The 26,243-nt window shown below is 42.4% G+C and overlaps 1 protein-coding gene across 2 annotated transcripts in view; it reads right to left on the minus strand.

The window, feature by feature from the left end:
* Nucleotides 1-458: 458 nt before the first annotated feature.
* Nucleotides 459-26,243, minus strand: part of CREB1 (cAMP responsive element binding protein 1) — a 75,310-nt gene continuing 49,525 nt past the window's right edge. For both annotated transcript variants that reach the window (XM_038766465.1, XM_038766464.1), the window contains 2 exons: nucleotides 25,224-25,374; nucleotides 459-6,511 (listed from right to left, as the gene is read on the minus strand). In XM_038766465.1, coding sequence (XP_038622393.1) covers nucleotides 6,367-6,511; nucleotides 25,224-25,374 — 296 coding nt within the window. In that variant the 3' untranslated portion in view covers nucleotides 459-6,366. The remainder of the gene's footprint in view (nucleotides 6,512-25,223; nucleotides 25,375-26,243) is intronic.

Genomic DNA, 26,243 nt, shown 5'->3' on the forward strand with positions numbered 1-26,243 from the left:
CTTTCTGCTACTTTTTTACTTGTGGTATATAGATGTGTAAATATGGACTAATTTCATTCCCTTTGTTCCAAATGTATTCAAAGTGAATACTAAAATGAACAAAAGTCTAAGTGTAAAGTTTGAATATAAGCCATCCCTGTCCCAAGCCCCCATCTACCCTTTAATTTAAAACCAATTTCATTTTTAGACTGCCATTCAAGTCTTACACTGAGAAATTCCGGGTGGAATTAGAAGGCCAGTGCAGATAAGTAGATTTGTCGTATTAACTAATTCTCTGCTGAATGCTAAGGCTTTTATTTCATAGGATTTATTTTATCAGAGTACTTGACATGGTATATCCTCTATCTTTTTTGTATAACTGCTCATTTGAGAATAAAAATAAAAATCATTTGAAAAAAAATCCTGCTTCTATGCAGCTGCTAATCAGAAATACTTTCCCCCCAAAAAGAGTCATTTTAGAGATTTTTAAAAGCATGTTTATGTGATTGCTCATAAATGTTGGTGTAAAAAGGGAGTTATAACAGTTTATACCACAAAGGTTACAGTAAGAAAAAGCACTTCTTTATGACAATAATTCACAAATTCACAAGGATCACTTTAATATACAAAGCAATTACTATCATTCTGAAACACAAAGCAGCTAATATGTACATAGTGTTAATAAAATGCACTATAACTCAGGACATTATTTTACAGATGAAGCACAAAAGGTTAAGTAAAAAAAAAAAAAATCCCAACAACATCAACAACAACAAAAAACAACCCAAGAGAAAACAAACCGAAACAGGGATATTTCTAGGATGTAGGGAATTTTAGAGATTTGTTTCCATATTTGTTTAGTAACAGACTCCAACAGATAGGCTGGAGTTAAGATCAAAACCCTGTTTGGTGCTGAGAGTTTTGGGTAGTCAGCAATGCTTCACCCCAAATCTCTTTAAACAACAAATCTTTCTTTATAGATACTTTCCTGGGTCTCATTTTTTGTTAATACATTTCAAATTATAAATTGCATCTAGACATTATCATTTTTTTGTGAGTAACAATCAATGTGCCATATATCAGTTGGGGATTCTTTTATATGGGAAGCTAACTTAGCACTCCTCTCTTCACTAATCCATTCCATCAAGAGAATGTTAAATGCCAGACAATTCTGTAGTTTTTAATCATTATTCTCCCATTTTAAAAAATATAAATAATTTTATTAAACACACAAAATGGAGTGGCACCTGGATAAAATACAACTTCTACAGAAAAAAAAAATTCCAAAACACAGTAATAGACACTGTCCCATGGCCAGCTGGCACAAAACCTTTTACACTCTAGGGATTTCTCCCTCCCAGCCCTGTTGCTCCTCCTTCAACCCACATCTTAGATGAACCTTGGCTTCTCAGAGGAGTCCTGCAGTTGAGACTGAAATTCTTGCTTTAGAAATTTTCTGCCCTAATGGGCAAGTCCTGCATAAGATTTGCTCCAATAAAGTGATCCAACTTTGACTCAACCTGCTCTTCTAACTGCATCTCCAAAGGCTAGCTGATTTTTTTCATTTTATTTGCTGGTGAGAATGAGATCCAAAATTACCATGACCCACCAGGCCAATCTCCAGATAGGACCTGCACTCAAGAACCAATATTTTTTACTCTGTCGCTTTATAAAATCAACTTGCTTCAAAAGCTTCATTTTTTTTTAATTTTTCCTTTTATAAAAAATAAATTTCAAGTTAAAACACCTGAAATACAATCCCTCTTTCCAAACTGAATCTGGTCCCTCTAACATTTGACTGCTTCTATAGACACTTACAAAGGTTTAAACTACATTCTCCAAATCAATGAGAACTTATCGTAAGCAGATGAGACAGATGGAACTTCACCACCCTGTTCATAATGTACTTTAAAATCCTGCCAAACTGGCTCAGTTTTATGACACTGATTTTGGAGAGGTGAAATGTATCTCTCAAAGCCAAGGACTCAAGGAAGTCAAGGAAACCAGGCCCTAGTGACAGTATATAAAATGAGCCTATAGTCAATTTTTCATGTCGACATCAAAGCACTCAGATTATTTCTTAAATGATCATTTCCCCTTCATTGCCACCCATCAATCATTTCAGTTCTGGGTTTTTTTTCCACGATGGAATGAAGAAATTATCCCAATGCCCTCTTGTCTTTAGATCTACCAAACTTAAGTGAAATCTTCCTCCACTATCCCCCATTTGAGCTGGGGTTTCTAAAACCTCCAATCAAGTTTTATAATATGAAAACGGGACCCCTTCCAGCTTAATTTTAACTTTGGGAATGATTAATTCCTTCTCTGGACAAAATCATAACTTAGTCCTTAGTGTGTTTAAAAAATTACTAAATGATACCATTAGGTCAGACACATACTTATCTATTGGCCCTGCCAAACCTGGATCTCCTTCTAGTCAAGTAGAACACCTAATTCAAGTTGAACATTTCAGGTGCAAAGAGAGCTCAACCAACAAAAAATTTGCATAAAAACAGCTATATGATTTTTAGAGAAGCGATAGACAGTCAGCTCGCAATTACCACATGAGGGAGTTTCTCAAGTCACCAATACCCAATTTTCTACTAATTGGATATTTATAAAAGTGCAAATTTTACCAAACATTTACAAAGAATATACTGCAAAAAGAACCCAAATAAATATACAACTTTTGTGTTAGATCAATGGAAAATATTCTGCCATTTCAGGGATAAAATGGTAATAAAACCAACCCCTAAAACTTACTGGAAAACTATGTTTCTAATGTTCCTGCATTCTGACCCTAATTCAAATTTTTAGATGCTAATCTTTCTTTGAAAGACTGTTCAGATTTTCTAAATAAGCAGGGATCAATTTGAATTTATGACTGGTTGCAGCTGATTAACACTGATTGAAAGGTTAGAATCCAAATTTGGATTAGAAACATTAAAACCAGGGCAAATAATTTTTGTTCAATCAAATATTGTTATTTCCTTTTAAAAGCTTTTGTTTGATTCCAAATAACCATCTTTACTGGTCAAAATACTAGAAGGAATAAGGCCCAAGGCACAGAAATAAATTACAGCCAGGATAGCCTCACATGACTGATATTGTGCTTTCAGAACCAAGCAGTGCTGTTGACCTTCTGTGAAACACCCATTTTGATAAAATCCTTGCTCGAATTACATACCAAATTACCTCCTTCAAGATATCACCGACCCCTGTAAATCAGTGGTTCCTTTTAAAATAAAATTTCTAAATGTTTTGTTACTACTGTATAGCTGCCAAAAATAAAGCACAAAAACAAAATTTTTTCCGGGAAGATTTTCAAGCATGGCTAATAACTTTTAAAATATCAATCTAAGAAAACAAAGTAAAATATCAGAAAATAAACTGGGAAAAGGATAATTAAGAAAAATAATGAATTCTGGCTGCTGGAATAATGTAGCCCCAAATGAACTACTGTTCTAAAAGAAATGCAAGCACACAAAGCATAAAGATTCATCTGTCTGTAATATACTATAATACTCAGCATTCCTGATTTAAGAGCTCTCAGAGCTTCAGATTATATACTGTGTATATATATGTACATATATAATACATGTGTTTTTCCAAGAATATCTAAATTAACAGAGCACCTATGGCAATATCTAAACTGCCAATCTAGTGCTTTAATTTTGTAAAACAATGACATTAAAATTATATTTGACTTTTTTTATACTGAACATAATGGATCTAGCCCTTTCTAACCTACCTTTCAGTTAAACCGTGCTACCAAAGCTTGACTATTTAGAACTGTGAGATATCAAAAATAAAACTAACTCTCACTTAGTTTTTATCTGAATGTATCTGTCCTACAAATAAACCTCCACAAGAACCTGATCTGCAAAACCAATAAACCCAACCTTGCTGTTTTCTACACAGTACCATCTACAGACTTTGGCTTCCTTTTGTGGGCCAATGTTAAGTAAAGTAGGATGCATTATCACTAGTAACACATAGCGGGACTGTTCTTGGCTAAAACTCACTTGATGGGTTTGATTACTTTATTAGGCTGTTTTCCAAAGAAGAATTCAAGAATTTCCAATTCCCAAAACATGCATAAAACAAATATCTTTCAAATTATTTTCAATGCAATTAACTCTTTCCAAAGGTGCCAGGTTGTCCATAGAGGAGACTGCAGTTTTAAATGTATCCATAATTCCAACTCAGGGTCAACAACGGAACAGGTTTCAGTATTCTCCAACCTTTCTGTTCAATTGGCTCAAGTAACGGCCATTATTTACCAGGGACTAGGCAGACTAACAACTCATCACATAATCTATTGAAAAAACAAGATACGTTTACAATGGAGAAGTAATTTGCTCAACACAGCACAGAATCTTTCAGCCCTATAGGAAATAATTATAATAGAAAAAGTAGCCTGGGATTGCTTTCTGATTCTTCTGGAACCAATTCTGACATGATTATTATTAATTATTATTATTATGTTTATGTATTTTTTAAAACTGAGCAATTGAAATGCCTACTTTAAGGGGAAACTTTCAGAACTTCGTAACTGTGTCACTGAATTCTTAAAATGAATTATGTTTGTTCTTAAAATAAAGGCAAATTTCAATTGTAACTACAAATAGGTCACATAAAATCTTTTTTTTCCCAAAACTGACTCACTCTCAACTGAGACTCAAATTATTCTTGTTTAACATGGGACTAACACCAACCTCAAATCACTATGACTTGGGATAAAATGTTAATGCTTAAATCTTTACCCTTCTTTTTTCTTAAACTCCTTTGAATATCCTTCTTCAGGAAGAAAAATCACAACTTGTAATACTGTGACAAATGTCCAAAACTGCTTATTTTTCCTCATACATGTACCTCACTGAATTGGACCTTTTTTTTTTGGGGGGGGGGGCGGGGGGGAGGTTATATTAGGCTGATTGAGTAGACAGGGAAACAAAAGTGGCTCCTTAAAACTAGTATTGGCTATTTACAGGGTGTAATGGTACACACACCCACAAATGACATTCCGCAGCTACAACATGTAGCTTTCTTTCCCCAGCAGAAATCCTACGTATTATTACTGCAAAACACAAATTCAGGGTTGTTTTTTTTGGGATGAATACAGGGAATACAAACACTTCCAGTTAAACATTTCTGAAGAAACACACACTTAGTAAAATAATACTGACAGTAGTCAGAATGATACTTTTATAGTATAGTAACAGAGACATGAGTTTTTTTGGTAAAAAACAAACAACCTGATGCTGCTGTAAACATAATATTAACACCGAAGTTCGTAATCAATATAAACAAAACACAGATTTTGCCAACTTAACTGGAAAAGTGTTTTTCACCCATTTACAAGTTTCTGCTTGGGTTTCCGTTAAACTTTATAGGGGGCTTTCTTGGTGCTGGAGGTATTGGTACAATATGAAAAAAACAGGGAGGTTACAGTTTGAAACATCTGAAACAGTAAACACAGAGATTGTACAAAGGACAAAAGCACCTGGATGGTAAAAACTATCCCATTTTAATGAGTGGCCGTGTTGAAAGGAGCAGGCTGTCCTTTAACAGTTTTCTTTGCTTAAAACCTCAAATGCATTACTGCTGTCTAAATTTTTTAAAAAATGCTCTTTGCTACTGTACCTTTGATTTCATTTTCAATTAACATTATCAAGCTTATCTCAGTTAATGACTTCTTTTAATGCATCCCAAACCTTGAACACAAACAACAAAATACATTGGTGATGGTGTTGAAGCAAATGCCTTTGGAACTATTTTTTAAAAAGTCTTAATATTGCAGAATGTGGAGAATTAACATGATTATGCAGGAAACCCTTTCTGTTTTTCTAAAACCTCTGTTCACCCAACTCAAAATTCATGTCTCCTTTTTAGGGGAATGCCATTTAGCAACACACTGCATTGTTTTCAATGAATATGTGAAACTATGTAACAATTTGGCAGTCAAAATCTCTACATTATATGAGGCCCCCATGGTACTTCGGGCCAAAAACAACCAAGAAGCTCAGCACAAACCCTTGAAATCGTCACAAAAGAATTCTTACTTTCCTCCCCAAAGTATCTTCACAACTGTATAAAAGTACTAGTTCCTGAAGAGGGTGGGCATATAGAAGTCTTGTCTTGCTCTTCTTCGTGATCAGGATGAAGAAAATACGTTCTTGAGGGGGAAAAGTGGAGGCAGATGTTTGAATATTCACAGTTTAATGCAAAGCACAAATGAATGAAATTCTGTAGTTGCTTTCAGGCAGTTTTACGCATAGAAAAAAAAGAGAAATGTTTAGAAAATAAAAAGTTTCTTTTGTCTTTCTGGTTGGGGCCAAACCAGTCTTTATTCTCACGTTGGGAGATGAAAATTGAAATCCAAAATTAATCTGATTTGTGGCGGTAAAGGTCCTTAAGTGCTTTCAGTTCTTCAATCAGTGTCTTGTTTTGATTTTCAAGCACAGCCACTCGGTTCTCTAGACATTTCACATATTCTTTCTTCTTCCTTCGACACTCGCGTGCTGCCTCCCTATTTGCAAAAAAAGGGCAGTCAAAATTTCAAAGCAAAGCTCATTTGTTAGGTGATTTAAGGTTAGATTGATGAGTAAATTTACCGGTCTGCAGGATTCATTCCTAAAGAAATAATGAATCAGAAATATCTTTTCAAATTAAATATCTACCACCTAAACAAATGTTTTCCTTATTTTATTCTTATAGTCCACAGAAATTTCAAATATTTTAAGCTCCTAATATATTGAAATTTATTCCACTAAAAAGCTTACAACGCATACATAAATACTCCTTTAAATGAAATTCAATAAAATTACCACTTGAGCATCACAACTGCAATCAGGTATTTCCTCAATTACCCTTTCAAACCCTAATCTACCCTCTATTAAATGGGTCCACAGTTGAAATTCATAATCATAAATCCAACTACTGTGGCCTTTACTCAAGCAGATAGGTTCTGTTTGGGTGATGCCCTGCCTGATGTTGAGGGTGGTAGTGGTCATCTGCCTCAGTTGTGCCGGGAGGAGTCCAGGATCCTGGCCAGAAGCGTGCCTGCAGTGGCCAGGGAGAAGAAGCCCAGGGAGAGTGGGGAGGAATGGGAAGTTCCAGTTTTCCTGGGATACAGACAGGTAGACTCCACAACGAGAAGGGTGAGGGCTTGGTTCCTCCAAGGTTCAGGATGTGGGAGAGTTGCATCCATGATGGGAGTAGGAGGGGTTCCTCCAAAGCCTGGAATGTGGGCAAGCGCTGTCCATGGCCGAGGAAGAGAAGGGTGGCTCTGAGTCTGGCATACAGGCAGGAGTGAGAGTAGGAGCATTCACCACATAGAGAGTTTGAGCTGCCACTACTGTGGAGTTGACATTCCCTGCCCCCCCTCCTCAGAAATGATACCCCTGGTTCCAGCTCCACCCCACTGACCCTCCGACCCGATGTGTTCTGGAGTCGAGAGGTGGGTGGAACTCGAGAGCTAGACCCTCCCCATCTCAGGTGATTCCTTATCCTCCCGCTTCCCAGCGCCCAGCCCCGCGGCGGTGGGGACGTGGACACCCACGTCCTTGAGTCCAGCAGACGTCTGACTCCGGTGCCTCACCTCCACCCAGCGCTCAAATCCTGGGCCGTGGACACTTGGTGGCAGAGAACCCAAAATGTCGGGTCCCAGCATGCCCCACCACAAGGAGCAGACTGATGATAGGGACCAATGACTAGAAGCGGATTGATGGCCCGACAATTTATGGATGGCCACGGAGGATTTGCACTGGCGTGATTATCCAAGAGAGGGAATATGTAAATGATCATAGCAACAAATGACCAGATTTGCAGGTGGTATCTACATGCGCCCAGTACCTGGACTGGGAACAAAGGCACTAAAACTGGAATAAGCTGCCGCTTCAGTGTTTCCTATGTTACATCTAGTGGTAGCAGTTGCTCTTTCCACTCTCCCTCTCACCTTCCCCTCTCCCCACTCCAGTGACTGTATTGCCACTGTTTTCATTCATTCATTCAACCGTATTTGTTGAGTGCTTATTGTGTGCAGGGCACTGTGCTAAGTGATTGAGAGAGTACAATGCAGCAACAATAAACAGACACATTCCCTGCCCACAATGAGCTTACAGTTTAGAGGGGGAAACAGACATCAATAAAAATAAATACATAAATTACAGATGTATACAAAAGCGCCTTGGGGCTGTAATAATAATAATAATGGTATTTATTAAAAGCTTACTATGTGCCAGGCACTGTACTAAGCGCTGGGGTGGGTACAAGCAAATCAGGTTGGACACAGTCGCTGTCCCCCATGGGGCTCACAGTCTCAATCCCCATTTTACAGATGAGGCATAGAGGAGTTAGTTGACTTGCCCAAGGTCACACAGCAGACAAGTGGCAGAGCCTGGATTAGAACCCATGACCTTCTGATTCCCAGGCCTGGGCTCTATCCATGCAGCAAATCAGGGCAACGCAGAAGGGAGTGGGAGAAGAGGAAAGTAAGGCTTAGTGAGGGAAGGCCCCTTGGAGAAGATGTACCATCAATAAGGCTTTGAAGAGGGATAGAGAAATCATATGTCAAATTTGAGGAAGGGAGGCATTCCAGGCCAGAGGCAGGATGTGGGCAAGGGGTCAGTGGCAAGGTAGATGAGAGCTAGGCACAGGGAGAAGGTTAGCATTAGAGGAGCAAAGTGTGCAGGCTGAGTTCTAGTAGGAGAGTAGCGAGGTGAGGCAGGAAGTGGCAAAGTGATTGAGTGGTATAAAGCCAATGGTGGGGAGGGTTGTGGTCACACAGACGGATTTCAAAGTTGGTGAGGGTAGAGACTATGTGGTGGCCAGAGATGATATCGAGGGTGAGTGGGTTGGTGGTAAGTGGGTGAGGTGGGGTGGAGCAGGAGGTCAGTGGAGTTGAAAAGTGATAGAAGGCAGGCAGCAGAAGTGTCATCGGGAACATCTATGTGAATACTGAAGTCCCCAAGGATCAATGTGTCAAGGAGAAAGAGAGAAGGAATGTGAGAAAGGGAGCAAAATGGTTAAAGAAATTGGAGGTGCGATCTCGGGGGAGGTAGATGACTGCTACTAGAATCTGGAATGAGTGGTAGAGACAGTGATAAGGACTTCGAAGGAAGGAAAAGGGATGTGGGAGGTGGAATGGTGGAAAGGCAGCATTGGGGCCCAAGAAGAAAGACAGCACCTCTCCGCATTTCCCACTGAGTCTGGGAGAGTTGGAGAAGATAAGGGCCCTTCTGGAGAGAGCAGCAGGAGAGACAGTGTTGTCTGGGGAGAGCCGGGTTTCAATGATGGTGAGGAGAAGTAGTCAGGAACAGGTCAAGAATGACAGAAGCTTCCCCATGATGGAGATGGGGTTCCACCGGCTGCGCTTGGTTGAAGCCATGGGGAGGGTTTGGCGGGGAGGGTGTTGGGAGGGGATGGCACGAGGGGTGGGCAGAAGTTGGATGGGAGTGAGTTGATGGGGGCCAGTGCAAGGGGAGTGGGATGAGGAGTGGCTCTGGGACAGGATAGCCAGGATGGGGCAGGGAGGAAGGGTGGGAATGGCACAAGAGGTGGTAAGTGGTTGGGTGGCAGAGGGCGGCAGGGGATGTATGGTGGGAGTGGGGAGTGCTGGGATGGGCTGACTGGAGGAGGGGGGAATTGAAGTGGTGTGCCAGGGAGGGCTAGGTGGGGGAAATGGTTTGGCCCAAAGCCTTGGGATTTTGCTTCTCCCCTGTAGCCACTGCCAAATTTGTTATGAGGGAGGGCCAGTGTTGCCTTATTATGCTGAGTCTGGGAAAGAGACTAGGGAAGGAGGTGGGGCTGGGATGGGCAGAGATGGCGACAGCAGCAGCAGTAGTTACGTTGAGTCTGAGGCCCCAGGGGGCAGATCACTGTCGCAGCCCCTTAGGAAATACAACAGAGTTAAAAACACTTGGAAAGGCAAGATGGCTTGGCTACCTTTAGCCCGGAAGCCAGGAGAGTGGTTTATGGAATGTAGAACTCATGCTTTCCCGGGTTAGCCGGGACTTTGAAAATCTGTCTTATAAGGAGGAATCCAGTTCACACCATGAGCTCTTGGATTTATTGGCTTTCAAATGCAGCTCCAAATCCACGTGTATAAAATCTGTCTGGCCTCTAACTTCAAACAAGCCTTATCTATCATGTGTGTGAGTGCATGCATGTGTGTAGTATTTGTTAAGCACTTACTACGTGCCAGGCACTGTACTAAGCACTGAGTGTTACAAGCTAATCAGCTTGGACACAGTCCATGGCCCACATGGGGCTCACAGTCTTAATCCTCATTTTACAGATGAAGTAAGAGGCACAGAGAAGTTAAATGATTGCCCAAGGTTACACAACAGACAACTGATAGAGCCAGTACTAGAACCCAAGTCTTTCTGTTCTACTCACTAGGCCAAGCTGCTTCTCCTGAGGCCCTGTGGCCAGCAGTCGGGGTTTGGATGGGAGGGAGAGGAGGAAACTGTTTCTTTACTTGTTTTGATGTGTATATATCTATAATTCTATTGATTTACATTGATGCCTGTTTACTTGTTTGGATGTCTGTCTGCCCCTTTCTAGATTGTAAGCCTGGTGTGGGCATGGATTGTCTCTGTTTATTGCTGAATTGTACTTCCCAAGCACTTAGTACTGTGCTCTGTACATAGTAAGCACTCAATAAATATGATTGAGTGAATGAATGAATGGTGGGGTAGGTGAGTTTAAGCATTGTTATTGAGGTAAAAGACAGCAATAACTACTGAATCCGGTGATACATTGAGGAGATGGCTGAACTTTCCTTGGGTCCTTGAAAGTGAAGAGGCCGGTGTCAGGGGAACCTTTCTCCATGATCCTTCTCTGTTGACCCCAAATTCTGTTAAACTCTGTTCTTTGACCCCTTCCCTCTTTCAGTGACCAAAAGGCTGGGGAAGTAGCAGCTCTATTTAATTTTCTTGACCTCTAGGGGGAATTTTTATTTTAATCTGAGTAGGTATGTTCATTAGTGCAGTAAACATCTTCCTGTGATAACAACTATGGTATTTATGGTATTTGTTAAGCATTTACTATGTGCCAAGCACTGTTCTAAGCACTGGGGTAGATAAAAGGTAATCAGGTTGTCCCAGGTGGTGCTCACAAACAATCTCCATTTTACAGATGACGTAACTGAGGCCCAGAGAAGTGGCTTGTTCAAGGTCACACAGCAGACAAGTGGCGGAGTCAGGATTAGAACCCTTGTCCTCTGACTCCCAAGCCTGCTAAGCCACTAAGCCATGCTGCTTCTCTGACCTTATCTGAAAGAGGTGAAAGATAGAAGAAAAGTACTTTCACAAAGAAAATCTGTTTCACTCAATAGGTGATATGGCTACAGAATCAGTTACATCATGATGTTGTGGAGGAAGAATTGACAGGATTTGGTGATAGACTGAATCTGGCTGTTGCAAGAGTGGAAGGAGTCAAAACGAGGATGGGAAAATTAGGTGGGAGAGTGCATTTGGGAGGAAAGATGAGTTCTGATGCATAATTATCAAGATGCCAAAAACAGGTGAAGAAAACGTCTTCCTACCACAAGATAAAATTTGGGGCAGCTCCAGCATTTGCTGGGAATTTCATGTTTTGCAATCTAAAATATCGCGGTATCACTGAAGAAAACAAGATCAGGTTTTTTAAAAAATATGCAGAGTGAAAACTCTGCCGTCTATCTTGGTCTGGGTGGGGAACTAGCCAGTTCGGATTCAGAGCTCGCTTCTGATGCAGTAACAGCAAGGCCTGAACTTCTCGAATACCCACAAGAACAGGAATCCATCCCCAGAAAGGGTATCAAAACCCCAGACACAAAAGAAGGAATGCCGGGAAAGGATACACCCCTTAGGGTCACTCCAGAGCACCCCAAAGTGATGGAAACCCACCTTCAGGGGGCTATATATTCAATCACTAAATCCTGTCGGTCCCACCTTCACAACATCGCTAAAATCCGCCCTTTCCTCCCCAAACTGCTACCATATTAATACAGTCACTTATCCTATCCCAGCTGGATTACTGTATCAGCCTCCTTGCTGACCTCCCTGCCTCCTGGCTCACTCCACACTTCACTCTGCTGCCCAGATCATTTTTCTACAAAAAATAAGAGGACATGTCACCCCAATCCTAAAAAAACTCCAGTGGTTGCCCATCTACTTCCACATCAAATAAAAACTCCTCGCCACTGGTTTAAAAGTGCTCAATCACCTTGTACCCTCCTACCTCACCTCACTATACTCCTACTACACACTCTCCTACTACGCACTTTGCTCCTCTAGTGCTAACCTTCTCACTCTGTCTCAATCTCATCTATCTGGCTTGCCAAACCCTTGCCCACATCCTGCCTCTGGCCTGGAACGCCCTCTCGCCCTATCTAGAAAGACAATTACTCTTACCCCACTTCAAAGCCTTACCTGAAGGCACATCTCTGTAACAGGCCTTCCTTGACTAAGCCCCCCACAACCCCATTTCCTCTCCTCCCACTCCCTTCTGCATCTCCCCAACTAGCTCCTTTTGTTCTTCTCCCTTTCCAGCCCTATGACACTCAGGTACATTTCTGTAATTTATTTACTAATATTAATATCTGCCTCCCCCCACCCCTCTAGACTTAGTACAATGCTTAGTATAGCACTTGGTACAGTGCCTGGCAAGGTAAGTCTTGGTAAGTGCTTAATAAATACCATTATTATTTTTAGACTGCAAACTCATTTGGGGCAGGGAATGCATCTGTTTATTGTTGTATTGTACTCTCCCAAGCACTCAGTACAGTGCTCTGCACACAGTAAGCACTCAATAAATACAACTGAATGAATGAATTCAGGGATGAACCAGGGAGGGGCAGGGAATGTTGGAGGGGGTGAAAGGAGGTTTGGGTCTTTGCCCTGCAGGCCAAGTCTATTGGTCTGTACAAGACTGTGCGGCTATCCAGTAATCAGCATTGTTTTGAGCCTTTTGATGTTTCATCTCGTTCTTGGCTTCATGATTATACTGAGGCAACACGTGGGTTCTCTCCATTTTGAGTAAGTTTCCCCTACAGAAACCTACTACGTTATGAGAACATGTTCCCCATGAAAGTGGGCTTCCTCACCTCACTGTCAGTCAATCAATGGTATTTATTGAGTGTTTACTGTGTGCAGAGTGCCCCTGATCCCTCTCCCTCCCTCCAGGCTCGCATCTCCTCCTGCCTTCAGGACATCTCCATCTGGATGTCTGCCCGTCATCTAAAACTCAACATGTCCAAGACTTATGGACTCCTTATCTTCCCTCCCAAACCCTGCCCTCTCCCTGACTTTCCCATCACTGTTGACAGCCCTACCATCCTTCCCATCTCACAAGCCCGCAACCTTGGTGTCACTGACACCTGGGACTCAGTTCCCGAGAGGCCCGCCTGCCCACCACGACACCTTGCGGCCTTGCTGCTCCTGGAAGGATCCTCTCCTAAGAACGCCGCGATAGACGCCCGGGACTCCGTTCCCGAGAGGCCCGCTTGCCCGCCATCACACTGCGTGGCCCCCACTGCTCCTGGAAGGATTCTCTCCTTAGAGCGCCGCCATAGATGCCTGGGACTCCGTTCCCGAGAGGCCCGCCCGCCCACCCGCCCGCCCGCCCGCCATCACACCGCGCGGCCTTGCTGCTCCCGGAAGGATCCTCTCCTCAGAGCGCGCCGCCATAGACGCCCGGGACTCCATTCCCAAGAGGCCCGCCCGCCCACCATCACACCACACGGCCTTGCTGCTCCTGGAAGGCTCCTCTCCTCCGAGCACCTCCATAGACGCCCCCTGCTTCCACTCCCTCCCCACTTAAGCGACCTTCCTTACAGTGCCCCCCAACCCCCCTTCCCGGTCCAGTCCTGACTGACTCTCCTCCCGTCCCCCACCCCGGGAAAAAGGCCCTTGTTAGCACCAAGTTACATTAACGACAACCTCATTCGCACCTACTCAGCCCTCCTGTCCCACCATCGACCCCCGGCCCACGTCCTCTTCCGGGCCTGGAATGCCCTCCCTCTGCCCATCCGCCAAGCTAGCTCTCTTCCTCCCTACACGGCCCTACTGAGAGCTCATCTCCTCCAGGAGGCCTTCCCAGACCGAGCCCCTTCCTTCCTCTCCCCCTCGATCCCCTCTCCATCCCCCACATCTCACCTCCTTCCCTTCCCCACAGCACCTGTATATATGTATATATGTTTGTACATATTTATTACTGTATTTATTTATTTTACTTGTACCTATCTATTCTATTTATTTTATTTTGTTAGTATGTTTGGTTTTGTTCTCTGTCTCCCCCTTCTAGACTGTGAGCCCACTGTTGGGTAGGGACTGTCTCTACATGTTGCCAGCTTGTACTTCCCAAGCGCTTAGTACAGTGCTCTGCTCTGCACACAGTAAGCACTCAATAAATACGATTGAATAAATGAATGAATGCAGAGTACTGTTTTAAGTGCTTGGGAGAGTACAATTAAAAGACAGCTGGTAGACATATCCCCTGCCTACGAGATTACAGCCTTACTACAATTACCATCACTACCCAACAGCAAGAGCAGAAAGATGTTCATAATTCTGCTTCAACGACCAGACCAAAAATTTTACTGAGCATTTCCTGATATGTATTAAGCTTTCAATAATAATAAAGGAACTGACATCCAAACTAACCTGTTGGCTCGATGTTAAAACTCCTGGAGAATGACAGTATCTACAGAAATTGTAAGAGAACACTGAAGCTGGCCTAACAGAACAAGATACCTTATCTTCCTCAATCGATGAGACTGACAATAGGATAAAATTTCTAAAACATACCATATAGCAGGCAACCTTTAAGATTGAGCCCAGAATGGGCATGATGAAAACTCCAAAATCAAAGCAGTTTTAGCAAACACTTTGCAGATTTTCATTATCCTGAAAAGACGGATATTTACTAAAGCTTATTTTGTAAACTATGGATTCAAATAAGCAAAAGAACACGGGAGGCAAATGGTACATCACTAAACATGAAGAGATTCAAGGATACACAAACCAAAATCAAATGATTTCTAGGCATCCTCAAGAAGTTCCCAGTAACTCATGTTCCCAGCACAAAACAAAACATATTAACAAAATAAAATGAATAGAATAAATATGTACAAGTAAAATAGAGTAATAAATATGTACAAACATATATACAGGTGCTGTGGGGAGGGGAAGGAGGTAAGGCGGGGGGATGGGGAGGGGAAGGAGGGGAAGAGGAAGGAAGGGGCTCAGTCTGGGAAGGCCTCCTGGAGGAGGTGAGCTCTCAGTAGGGCTTTGAAGGGAGGAAGAGAGCTAGGTTGGCGGATGGGCAGAGGGAGGGCATCCAGGCCAGGGGGAGAACGTGGGCAGGGAGTCGATGGCGGGACAGGCGAGAACGAGGTACAGTGAGGAGGTTAGCGGCAGAGGAGCGGAGGGTGCAGGCTGGGCTGGAGAAGGAGAGAAGGGAGGTGAGGTAGGAGGGGGCGAGGTGATGGACAGCCTTGAAGCCGAGAGTGAGGAGTTTTTGCCTGAAGCGTAGGTTGATTGGTAGCCACTGGAGATTTCTGAGGAGGGGAGTAACATGCCCAGAGCGTTTCTGCACACAGACGATCCGGGCAGCAGCGTGAAGTACAGATTGAAGTGGGGAGAGACAGGAGGATGGGAGAACAGGGGGATGGGAGAGCAGAGAGGAGGCTGATGCAGTAATCCAGTCGGGATAGGATGAAAGATTGAACGAGGAGGGTAGCGGTTTGGATGGAGAGGAAAGGGCGGATCTTGGCGATGTTGCGAAGGTGAGACCGGCAGGTTTTGGTGACAGATTGGATGTGATTAGCTTGTATCTACCCCAGCGCATACAGAGCCTGGCACGTAGTAAGCAGTTAAATACCATTTAAAAAAAAAAAGCAATTTATGAAGATAATCATGAACTCCATCTGAAACAAAGTTGTCAATTTTAACTTTTCATCCTGTTTTAATGCTTTTAAGGCACTTCATCGATGTTAAATGTTCAAGTCATCAATTTATATAGTGCTTTCATTTTCCAAAGCAATTCTCAGAAAACTTACAGGTATTGATTCACCTTCAAATGTGCTGAAGTCCTGTCCACTCTAAGAAAACTCTCTCAACTTCCCAGGCCCCTCCAGCTTTTGCTGCCCAATTTCCCTGTTCCCACTCTAACCCACATTCTGAGAATCAACTGATCAATCAAATTTATTGAATGCTTACTATGTGCAGAGCACTGTACTAAACACTTGGTAGAATTCATTCATTCATTCAATCATATTTATTGAGCGCTGTGTGCAGAGCACTGTACTAAGCGCTTGGGAAGTACAAGTCAGCAACACATAGAGACGGTCCCTACCCAACAGCGGGCTTACAGTCTAGAAGGGGGAGACAGACAACAAAACAAAACACATTGACAAAACAATAATAATAATAATAATAATAATGATGGCATGTATTAAGCACTTACTATGTGCAAAGCATTCATTCACTCATTCAATCAAATTTATTGAGCGTTTACAATACAGCAAAGTTACAAAGACATTTCTTGCCCACAACGAGTTTACAGTCTAGAGGGGGAGACAGACATTGATATAAATAAATAAATTATGGATATGTACATAACCACTGTGGGGCTGAGAGATGGGGATGAATAATGGGGAGCAAGTCAGGGCAACTCAGAAAGGAATGGAAGAAAAGGCAAAGAGTCAGGGAAGGCATCTTGGAGGAGATGTGACTTCAAAAAGGCTTTGATGGTGAGGAGAACAATTGTCGGATATGAAGAGGGAGGGTGTTCCAGGCCAGAGGCAGGGCATGGGCAAGAAGTCAGCAGTGAAATGGACAAGACTGAAGTACAGTTGGATTTTGAGGAGCAAAGTGTACCAGCTGGGTTATAGTAAGAGAACAGCAAAGGAGTAAGGAGGGGACAAGATGACTGAGTGCTTTAAAGCAGATGGTGAGGAGTTTCTGTTTGATGTGGAGGTGGATGGACAACCACTGGAAGTTCTTGAGGAGTGGGAAACATGGACTGAACTTTTTGTAGAAAAATGATCTGGATAGTAGAGTGAAGTATGGACTGGAGTGGGGAGAGGAAGGAGGTTGGGAGGTCAGCAAGGAGGCTGATACAGTAATGAAGGCAGGATTGGATCTTAGGTTAATGTGGTAGCAGTTTGGATGGAGAGGAAAGGGCAGATTTTAGTTACGCTGTGAATCAATCAATCTATGGCTAGACAGCGGCAGCTGGGCCAAATAGAAGATAGGCCTGGGATTCTGGTGCCTGGCCAGTGGGAAATGGACCCTGATAGTAGAGTGAGAGGAGGTAGGGAGACAGGGGTCAGGAAAAGGTCCTGCGAATATTGAGGGGGGGAAAGGGGAGGAGGGAAGCGGGGAAGGATCTGCAACGTACTTTTAAAATTATCTGTAGGATTTATTCGTCATATCAGTCGCCATGTCAGGACAGGAAACTAATTAACAGGAAAGTAAGTCTTTGGGAAAACATCCCACAATTCAAAGATTCACAATATACCCACAATTTTGAGGTTCATACTAAGGGAAATCCTAGGGTCTCCCTGCTACACAGGAAAAGTTTGGAGAACATCAAGACTTTCACAGCATTACAAAACATACAGAGGAACTTGGCCAGTGCAGGCAAATACTAAAAAACTTCAGTTGCCCTAAAAAGTCTACCAAGATGTTAAGATTGCTCCACAATGATATGACTGGACACATCAGAATTTTCTGGCCCTTTTCCTGTCACCAAGAGGTAAAGCAGGGCTATGTGCTAGACCTAATTTCCTTCAACCTATTCTATGCAGACACATTTGAGGACTCCAGAGAATAAAATTATGTCTCTCTGATAAATCTTTTGAATTCAACAGGCTGGGAGTATCATCTAAAGATCTAGAATCAATCATGGAAAAGCTCAAATATGTGGTGATTCTATTCTAGTAGTGCAAATACAAAATAACACAGATGATTCTGAATCACCCTCCAGGATCAGCGAATTCCTATAGAATTTGACAGAAGTCCAAGCTTATGCCCCAAATACCCAATCAAGAATCAACAACAGTGACAGAACTGAATGGTGTCAGTGTCCTGCTACCCAAGCAGCATACCTCCTATAGATGTAAGTTTATATAAAAAATGGAAAACTGAATCAGGAAGGCCTGATTCAGTGTGTCTTTTGGAAGACACACAGAATGTAGTGCTCTACATGACATCAAGATTCAAACTAATCTGAAAGTTCAAAGAACAGTTATAGAATCCAACCTTCTCTATGACTAAGAAACGGGGCGCTTCTTTAAATGCTATGCATTATTTTTAGAGCAGATAAATCAGTGCAACCTATAAACAGGGTTCCTGCTATGCAGCACTAATGCAACCAAGAAATCCTAAAGCTTTCACCCACTGAGCTCACAAGAAATATAACAGGCTGGGTCCATCATAGACTTTTTGGGCCATATCCATGTTTCTGGGATCTGGTGTTCTGTGAAAATGCATATTCCCTGCACTGGTAACAGACACAAAATGCCTCATCAAACTCTTCACTCTTCCTCTTTTCACCGTCAGAGTCAAAATATAACTGTCTGACAAATTCGTTCCCCAATCAAAACCCTATTAAAATCATATCACTTCGAAGAAGTACTAACCCCTCATTTCCCCACCCTATTAAGCACACCCTTCTGTGATGCCTACGCACTTGGATTTGCAAGTGCAAAACCTGGATTCATCGCTTTTCCAATCAAAACCATTTCTATATAAAGGTCACACTTGTTCATACTATACCTACTGGTTTTTATTCAGGCCAACTACGGGCTCAGCAGGGTGTGCTGCAGACAGGACACCAGAATTTTTTTTTTACATGGCCACAGAACACACCTAGGCTTCTAATGAAGACCCAACAAAGGGTCCAGAAGACACAAGCATTTCAATCAACACCTGGGTACAAACTGGAAGAGGAGCACAGCAGGATCTGCTACTGAGAGTTAAACAGTGAGACACTGTTCTCTGACAACAGACTGTTCCCATATCTCAACTGTTCCACAAGACATGCTGTAAACTTCTGGGGGGACTAACAAGAAAGAGGGGATGGCTCAGCGCAAACCCCTATTACTCATTAAAAAATCCCTGCCTGCCCTTAAAAGTCTTTCAAGAATGGAGGATTCAGGACATTGGTCACTTTGTCACTAAGGCTACAGCAGCACCATCTGGCAGCTCTTTAACAGAGCACTGGGGAAGGAGACTAAAAACAGTGCCCCTAAAAACATCTGTTCCATCCAATCCCAGCAGCTTGTCAGTAACAGTGACTGGTGAACTTTATAACTAAGGTTCAAAACGAACAGAAAAAAGACAAACTAAGAAAACATTCATTTGACCATGTCCCTCAGAGGGGTACGTGGCGATGAAAATAGTCACTGGCCTATAAGAGCAGCTCATGAACTGGCCAGGTATAGAATTACTATCACAGAAAACACTAAGCGGGACCAGTGAAGGAAAGCTTGCAGAGGTAGGCCCTGAATACAACTTCTTTTCGAGAGGCCTTCTCTCTTTAGAATGAAGCCTACCAGGGGTTGGACTTGCTGCCAGATGATCACTAATGCTGGGCTTCCCAGATCTGCCCAGAGACATAGGTGACCACCTGGTGATGCTCTGCCTTCCCCTGAAACCAAAGTGCTTTGCTACCATCAGAAGCATTTATACCCCCACAATGACACTCTGAAATAGAGATAAACAGCACTTCTATACAGATTAAGACAAACTTGTTGCAGGAGTATTGGTATTGGATGAATTAATTTTAATGGATGATTTCAATGCAATGTTCCAAGTGATGCCCAGACAGTGTGGAAAGTCATCAGGCTTTCTGGGGCTGGCAAAATATAAAGCAGAGGCTTTTTTGGTTGAGTGAAGGGACCAAACATCACCTCAAAATTAAAAATGCCTGCCAAACAAAAAAAAAAAACACTTTGGATGCACCTCTGATCCAAAGAGTTTCACTTCACTGATTACATCATTGCACAGCAACAGGGATCGCAAAGAGGTTCAGCTCACTGCAGACATGTGTGAAGTGGAATAATGGACAGATCACTGGTCTCATGAACTCCAAACTCACACTGTTCTTAGAACCACTGCACTAAAAACTGACCTCCAAACCTCCAAGCCACCTGAACATTAAACTCCTGGAGAGTAAAAGCAACCCACAAACAACTCAACAGCAACATCACCAGAAGCCTGTGATACTGTATTCCAGGTAGCTGTCAGTACATTTATTCATATAAATGTCTGTCTCCCCCTCTAGACTATGCTCATTATGAGCAGGGAAAGTGTCCGCTAATTCTGCTGTACTGTACTTACAAGTGCTTATTACCACTGTATTAAGTGGTATTACTTAATACCACTTAATAAATACGATTGACTGATTTATTGACTACACTGGGCACAGCCAAGAGAAGAAACCAATTGGCTTGATGTAAATGACTCGGAAATAAAAAGCCTACTTGGTGAGAAACATCAGTTGCATCAGCAGCAACTTGCAGCACCCAGGAATGAAGACCAAAGCAACCTACGTCACGACTTGCCAAATTAAGGAAATGTGCGGCAGATGATGGGACACCAAAGCAGAAGAGATCAGGGCTAGGCAGGCAGGCAGCCATGAAAACAAAGACATCTACACTTCACTAAAGATATGCCATCCATATGGCTCAAGTATCATCACTTACAAGAAGGGAATTCTAAAAAGATGGCAAGAGCATTCCAATTAATATCTTCCTCAACACATTTTCTCTTCTGTTGAAAAGGAGGCTCTTACAAACCACCTGCTAACAGCTGAACACACTGCCCATATATCAACTACTAAAGAAGTCAATGTAGCATTCAGAACCGTGAAAATCTACAAAGCACCTGGGCCTGATGACATACCTGCTGGGATCTACAAACATGGAGGGGATGCTCTGCTTAAGCACTTGTACAAACTCTTCCTCAACATATGGGCCACTGAGGAAATACCACAGGATCTCAAAGATACTACCATTAGCACCATCTTCAAGAAGAAGGATGTAAGAGCAGAAAGCAGCAATTATTGGGGTGTCTCACTACTCGCCATTGCAGGCAGGATCCTATGCGGAGTTCTCCCGGATCAGTTCATAAAAGACTTGGTCAAGTGAATGCTCTCAGAAACACAAGGTGGCTTCAGACCCCACGGTGCGGCCCAGCAATAGTGGGTGTCAGAAAAAAGAAAAGTGCACCAAGATCTCTATATAGTTCTCACAGACCTCACCAAAGCATTTGATGCCGCCAATAGACTGGGCTTTGGAAATTACTAAGCAAATTTAGTACCCTGAAAAGCTCATCAAGATTCCAAGACAACCTCATGGAAGGCATGGCTGACCAAGTTACAGCCAGGTGTGCCCTATTTGATTGATTCCCTATTGCCCATGGAATAAAACAGGAATGTGTAGTGGGCCCGGTCCTGTTCTCCTTACTCTATACAGCCCATCCTGGAGGATGTAACAGGAGATCCGGATGCACGTGTTAGAATACACTTTCTGTACCTCTGGGAAACTCTTCAAACTCAACAGATTTTTGGGCACCAGCCAAAAGAAGGCATTCGAGCAGTCATTCAAGAATAACTGAATGCAGATGAATGTACTTTTGAGGCCCAGATCCAAGAAGGCACGTAAATGACTGTAAACTGCCAGGTGGTATTGGTTGACGAGAAGTCTAAAGAAAACAGAGGTCATGTATCAGCTTGCACCAAGGAGGCCATACACAAAGCCAAAAATTCAAATTGGCAACCCAGAACTAATAGCTGTGGAAGAATTGTGTTACCTGGGTAGCACCTCTAATCAACAACAAAATAATACACAAGGGAGTCAAGATGGTGAGCACAGTTCCTGAAAGAATGTCCAAGTGTGGCTGCAGTGTGGTATCAAACTAAAAGAGCCTAGAGCTGTAAGCTATGCTCCCTTTAACACAGATGGAGTACACAGGACATATGAATAAAATAAATTGTTGACAAAATATAGCAACAACTACTGTTTAGAGAGCTGAAACTTGGGAAACCAAAAGCAAAGTAGAGGAAATGTTTTAAGGACACAGTAAAGCAAACCTTAGACAATGCACCACTCAAGCTGAAAACTGGAAGCCAACTACTGATAGGCCAGCATGGCACATTACCATCATGAAAAGAGTGGCTCTTTTCAAGCAAGAACTTTGTAAAGAACAAGAGACAAAAGGAGGGCAAAAAAACCACTAACACCTGGTGCTGCCAACATCAAACATGACAACCTAACAAAGATTCCCTTTTCGTGGACACAATGTGTTTGGGCCTTAGGGTCCCCTCATTGGCCTTCTCAGCTACAGATGTCCTCAAGGGTGAATTTCACTGTCAGTGATCTCTTTTTCAAATCTGAAGGTCAACTAACCACACCCCAACCTGTTCTATGGAGAGCTGAGCTGGTGAACAAAAACACAGTGGATAGAAAATGCATTTTAAAAACAAAAGGGAGGAAGACCTCTACTGATGTGGCACAACCATATATACCTGGAAGAAAGTAGCAGCAGCAGGCAAACCAGCCTTGCTAACCCCAATTAGTTACTTCAAGAAAGTACTCACTTCAAGAAGTGAAAATAGCACCAGAAACTATGCACAGTAATCTCTTTCTGCAAAACATACAGAAGGGATTATCAGTCACATCATGGTTTTATCAGCCGCTTATGTATGTACCAGTAAAGATCTGTCCCAGATGTTGCTTCCAACAATAAGTACACAAACGCTTTATATATATATATATATATATATATATATATATATGAAGTGTGACTTCTTTTTCATTTGCAATTTTCTGTGTGTATGTATACATATGCACAAGCATACATACACACACCGACATTCATTCATTTAATCCTATTTATTGAATGCTTACTGTGTGTAGAGCACCATACTAAGTGAATGGGAGAGCACAATATAACATAGACACGTTCCTTGCCCACAATGAGCTTACAGTCCAGAGGGGGACATAGACAGCAATATAAATCAATACATAAATTATATCTATGTTCATAAGTGCTGTGGGGCTGCGATGGGGGATTAGTAAAGGGAGTAAATCAGGGTGACACAAAAGGGAGTTGGGGGTGATGCTTATTCAAGGAAGGCCTCCTGGAGGAGATTTGCCTTCAATAACGCTTTGAAGGTGGGGGAGATTAACTGTCTGTCAGATTTGAAGAAGTAAGGCGTTTCAGGCCACAGGCAGCACGTAAGCGAGGGGTCAGTGGCCAGATAGACGAGATCGAGGCATAGTGAGAGGGTTAGCATTAGAGGAGCAAAGTGTGCAGGCTGGGTTGTAGTAGGAGAGTACCAAGGTGAGGGAGGAAGGGGTAAGGTGACTGTTTTCAAGCCATGGTGAGGAGTTTTTGTTTGATGCGGAGGTGGATGGGCAACCACTAGTTTTTTGAGGAGTGGGGTGATATGTCCTGAACATTTTTTTAGAAAAATGATCCAGGCAGCAGAGTGATCAGCAGACTGCAGTGGGGAGAGGCAGGAGGCAGGGAGGTCAGCTGATGCAATAATCCAGGCAGTGATTGTATTAACATGGTAGCAGTTTGGATGGAGAGGAAAGGGTGGATTTTAGCAATGTTGTGAAGGTGGCATCGACAGGATTTAGTGATAGACTGAATATGTGGACTGAATGAGAAAGAGAAGTAATAATGCCAAGGTCACAGGCTTGTGAGACAGGAAGGATGGTGTGTGTGTGTTCACAAAATTGCTGATGAAAAAGTCACACTACTTTCAAACATAAACATAAGAAATGGCATATGGGTTGACCAATGGTCCATTCAAATCCAGTATTTTGTGTTACAGACATTGGCACCAAAGGGCCCTTGAAGAAATCATGTGATGCTTACCACCCACTGTGTGAAGAAGCATTTCCTTTGGTTCTGAATCTTCCATCTTTAAGATTCAGTGGGTGTCTACTTGTTCTGGTGCTAAGGGATCGGTTGAACAACTCGATCCACCCTTTTGTTACTTTTGTAATAATAATAACAATGATGGTATTTGTTAGGCACTTACTATGTGCCAAGCACTATTCTAAGTGCTAGGGTAGATACAAGGTAATCAGGTTGTCCTATGTGGAGCTCACAGTCAATCCCCATTTTACAGATGAGGTAACTTAGGCTCAGAGAAGTGAACTGACTTGCCCAAAGCCACACAGCAGATAAGTGGCAGGGCTGGCATTCTAACTCTCAACCTCTGACTTCCAAACTCCTGCTCTTTCCACTAAGCCATGCCGCTTTGTAGATTTCATTATGACTCCTCTAAGCCTTCATATTTCCAGACTGAAGAATTATAAATTTTTGCAGTTTATCCGTGGATATACTAAATTAAATACTGATCCTGGATAGAAAAGTATTTAAGTCATTTTCATTGTATTGATTTAACCTATAATATATGATTCGAACAGATTTTAAGAGCAGTCATAAAAGTATTTGTGATCATATGTCAAATGAACTCTGAAAACACTTTTACTAGAAAATTTTGGCAGTCTCATTAATGTGGTTGCTTATTATGCCAAATATGTTGGACTTCTACAAGCTTGGAACAGACACCGATATTATGCAACAGTGATTCGAGTGTGACCACCACCATTTTGTTAGTCTTCAATGACTAAATAATGAATAGGTGACCTCAATGAAAATTAATTTTGTACATTAATTTTGATCACATTCTTATTTGCTTAAGTGGACTGAATTTAAAGCATCTTTCATTACTGGTCTTAAAAAGAAGGGGACTGCAGTAGCCACCATCAGTCAAGCATCTTTTGAGAATCACTGTAAAAGCTATGATGATGGACTCCATTCATTCATTCAATCGTATTTATTGAGCACTTACTGTGTGCAGAGCACTGTACTAAGCGCTTGGGAAGTACAAGTCTGCAACATATAGAGATGGTCCCTACCCAATAACGGGCTCACAGTCTAGAAGGGGGAGACAGACTAAGATGGCATTATTAACCTGAGCACCAGTGGTAATATAAATGTGCACATAGGCTTTAAAATGACGTTTAAAAATGTCCGTGTGGTTGTTTCTTCCCAGGAGTATCTAATTGTCTTTTTCCAAAACTCAAGTGTCCTCCAAAGGGGTTTCAGAACTAGAAAAAGTGGGAACCTATTTACAAATTCAACTTGATACTTTATGTCCTTGAATTATGACATCTCTATTTTCCACATTGAAATGATTTAGAACCAAGATGGAACTGTAAATACCTGTTCTTCATTAGGCGCACTTCTCTCTTTCGTGCTGCTTCTTCTGCAGGCTGGGTAGGAAGTGCTGGGGAAGACGCCATAACTACCCCAGGTGCAATGGTACTAGTTGGCGCTGTGCGAATCTGGTAAGTCTGGACATCTCCTGAGGCAGCTGAGAAAGAAAAACGAATCCAAACTTTTCTTCCAAACTACTATTTTAATTGGTACTAATTAATTGGGGGAGGATTGGGAGATAAAGGAAAGAAATTTTTTTTAAAGTAGTGCCATTCACTGTAACTTGAAATGCTGTGGAGTGCAATATTGCTATTCAGAATGCTGAGGTGAATGGTATTAAGTGCCTACTATTTGCCGAGCACTGTACTAAATGCTGGGGTAGGTATGCTATAGTCAGGCTGTCCCACATGGGGCTCACAGTCTTAATTTCCACTTTATAGATGAGGCAACTGAGGTACAGAAGTTAAATGTCCTGCTCAAGGTCACACAACAAACAAGTGACAGAGTGGGGATTAAAACCCGGGTCCTTCTGACTCCACGTTCTTTCCATGTTCTTTACACTACAGCACACTGCTTCTGGAATGCCAGTTAGCCAAAAATTGTGATTAATTAAGAATCAGGACTCTTCCAGGGAATCATTCCCCGGAAGGGTCTTAGTATAGCATAATTATATATTAGCAAAACACTTCACTATTTCCTACCCTGAAGCTGTGTAAGACAATCCTTCAATGATCCACAGGGTAGACTGTGAGGAAGGAGGAAACACTCGGATTATGGTCCCTGTAAACTCCAGGCTGGGACCTGGAGGCACTGCCCACCAGTAGTTTAGTTTCTGGTTGGAAAAACCACAGCTTTCTCCTTGGAAAAGTGCCATTTAACACAGTTTTATCTGTGTTACTATTGAGCACCTAGTAAGCACTCAGTACATATCATTGATTGATTTTTTTACTGTGGTCTCTTCTTTTTTCTTTTCCCGGCCTTTTCTGTAAAAGTACCTGGCCTTCTGAAAGTGTGTTTCAGGATAAT

Source organism: Tachyglossus aculeatus, chromosome 25 (genome assembly GCF_015852505.1).
Source record: "Tachyglossus aculeatus isolate mTacAcu1 chromosome 25, mTacAcu1.pri, whole genome shotgun sequence".
In the NCBI taxonomy this organism is placed as follows: domain Eukaryota; kingdom Metazoa; phylum Chordata; class Mammalia; order Monotremata; family Tachyglossidae; genus Tachyglossus; species Tachyglossus aculeatus.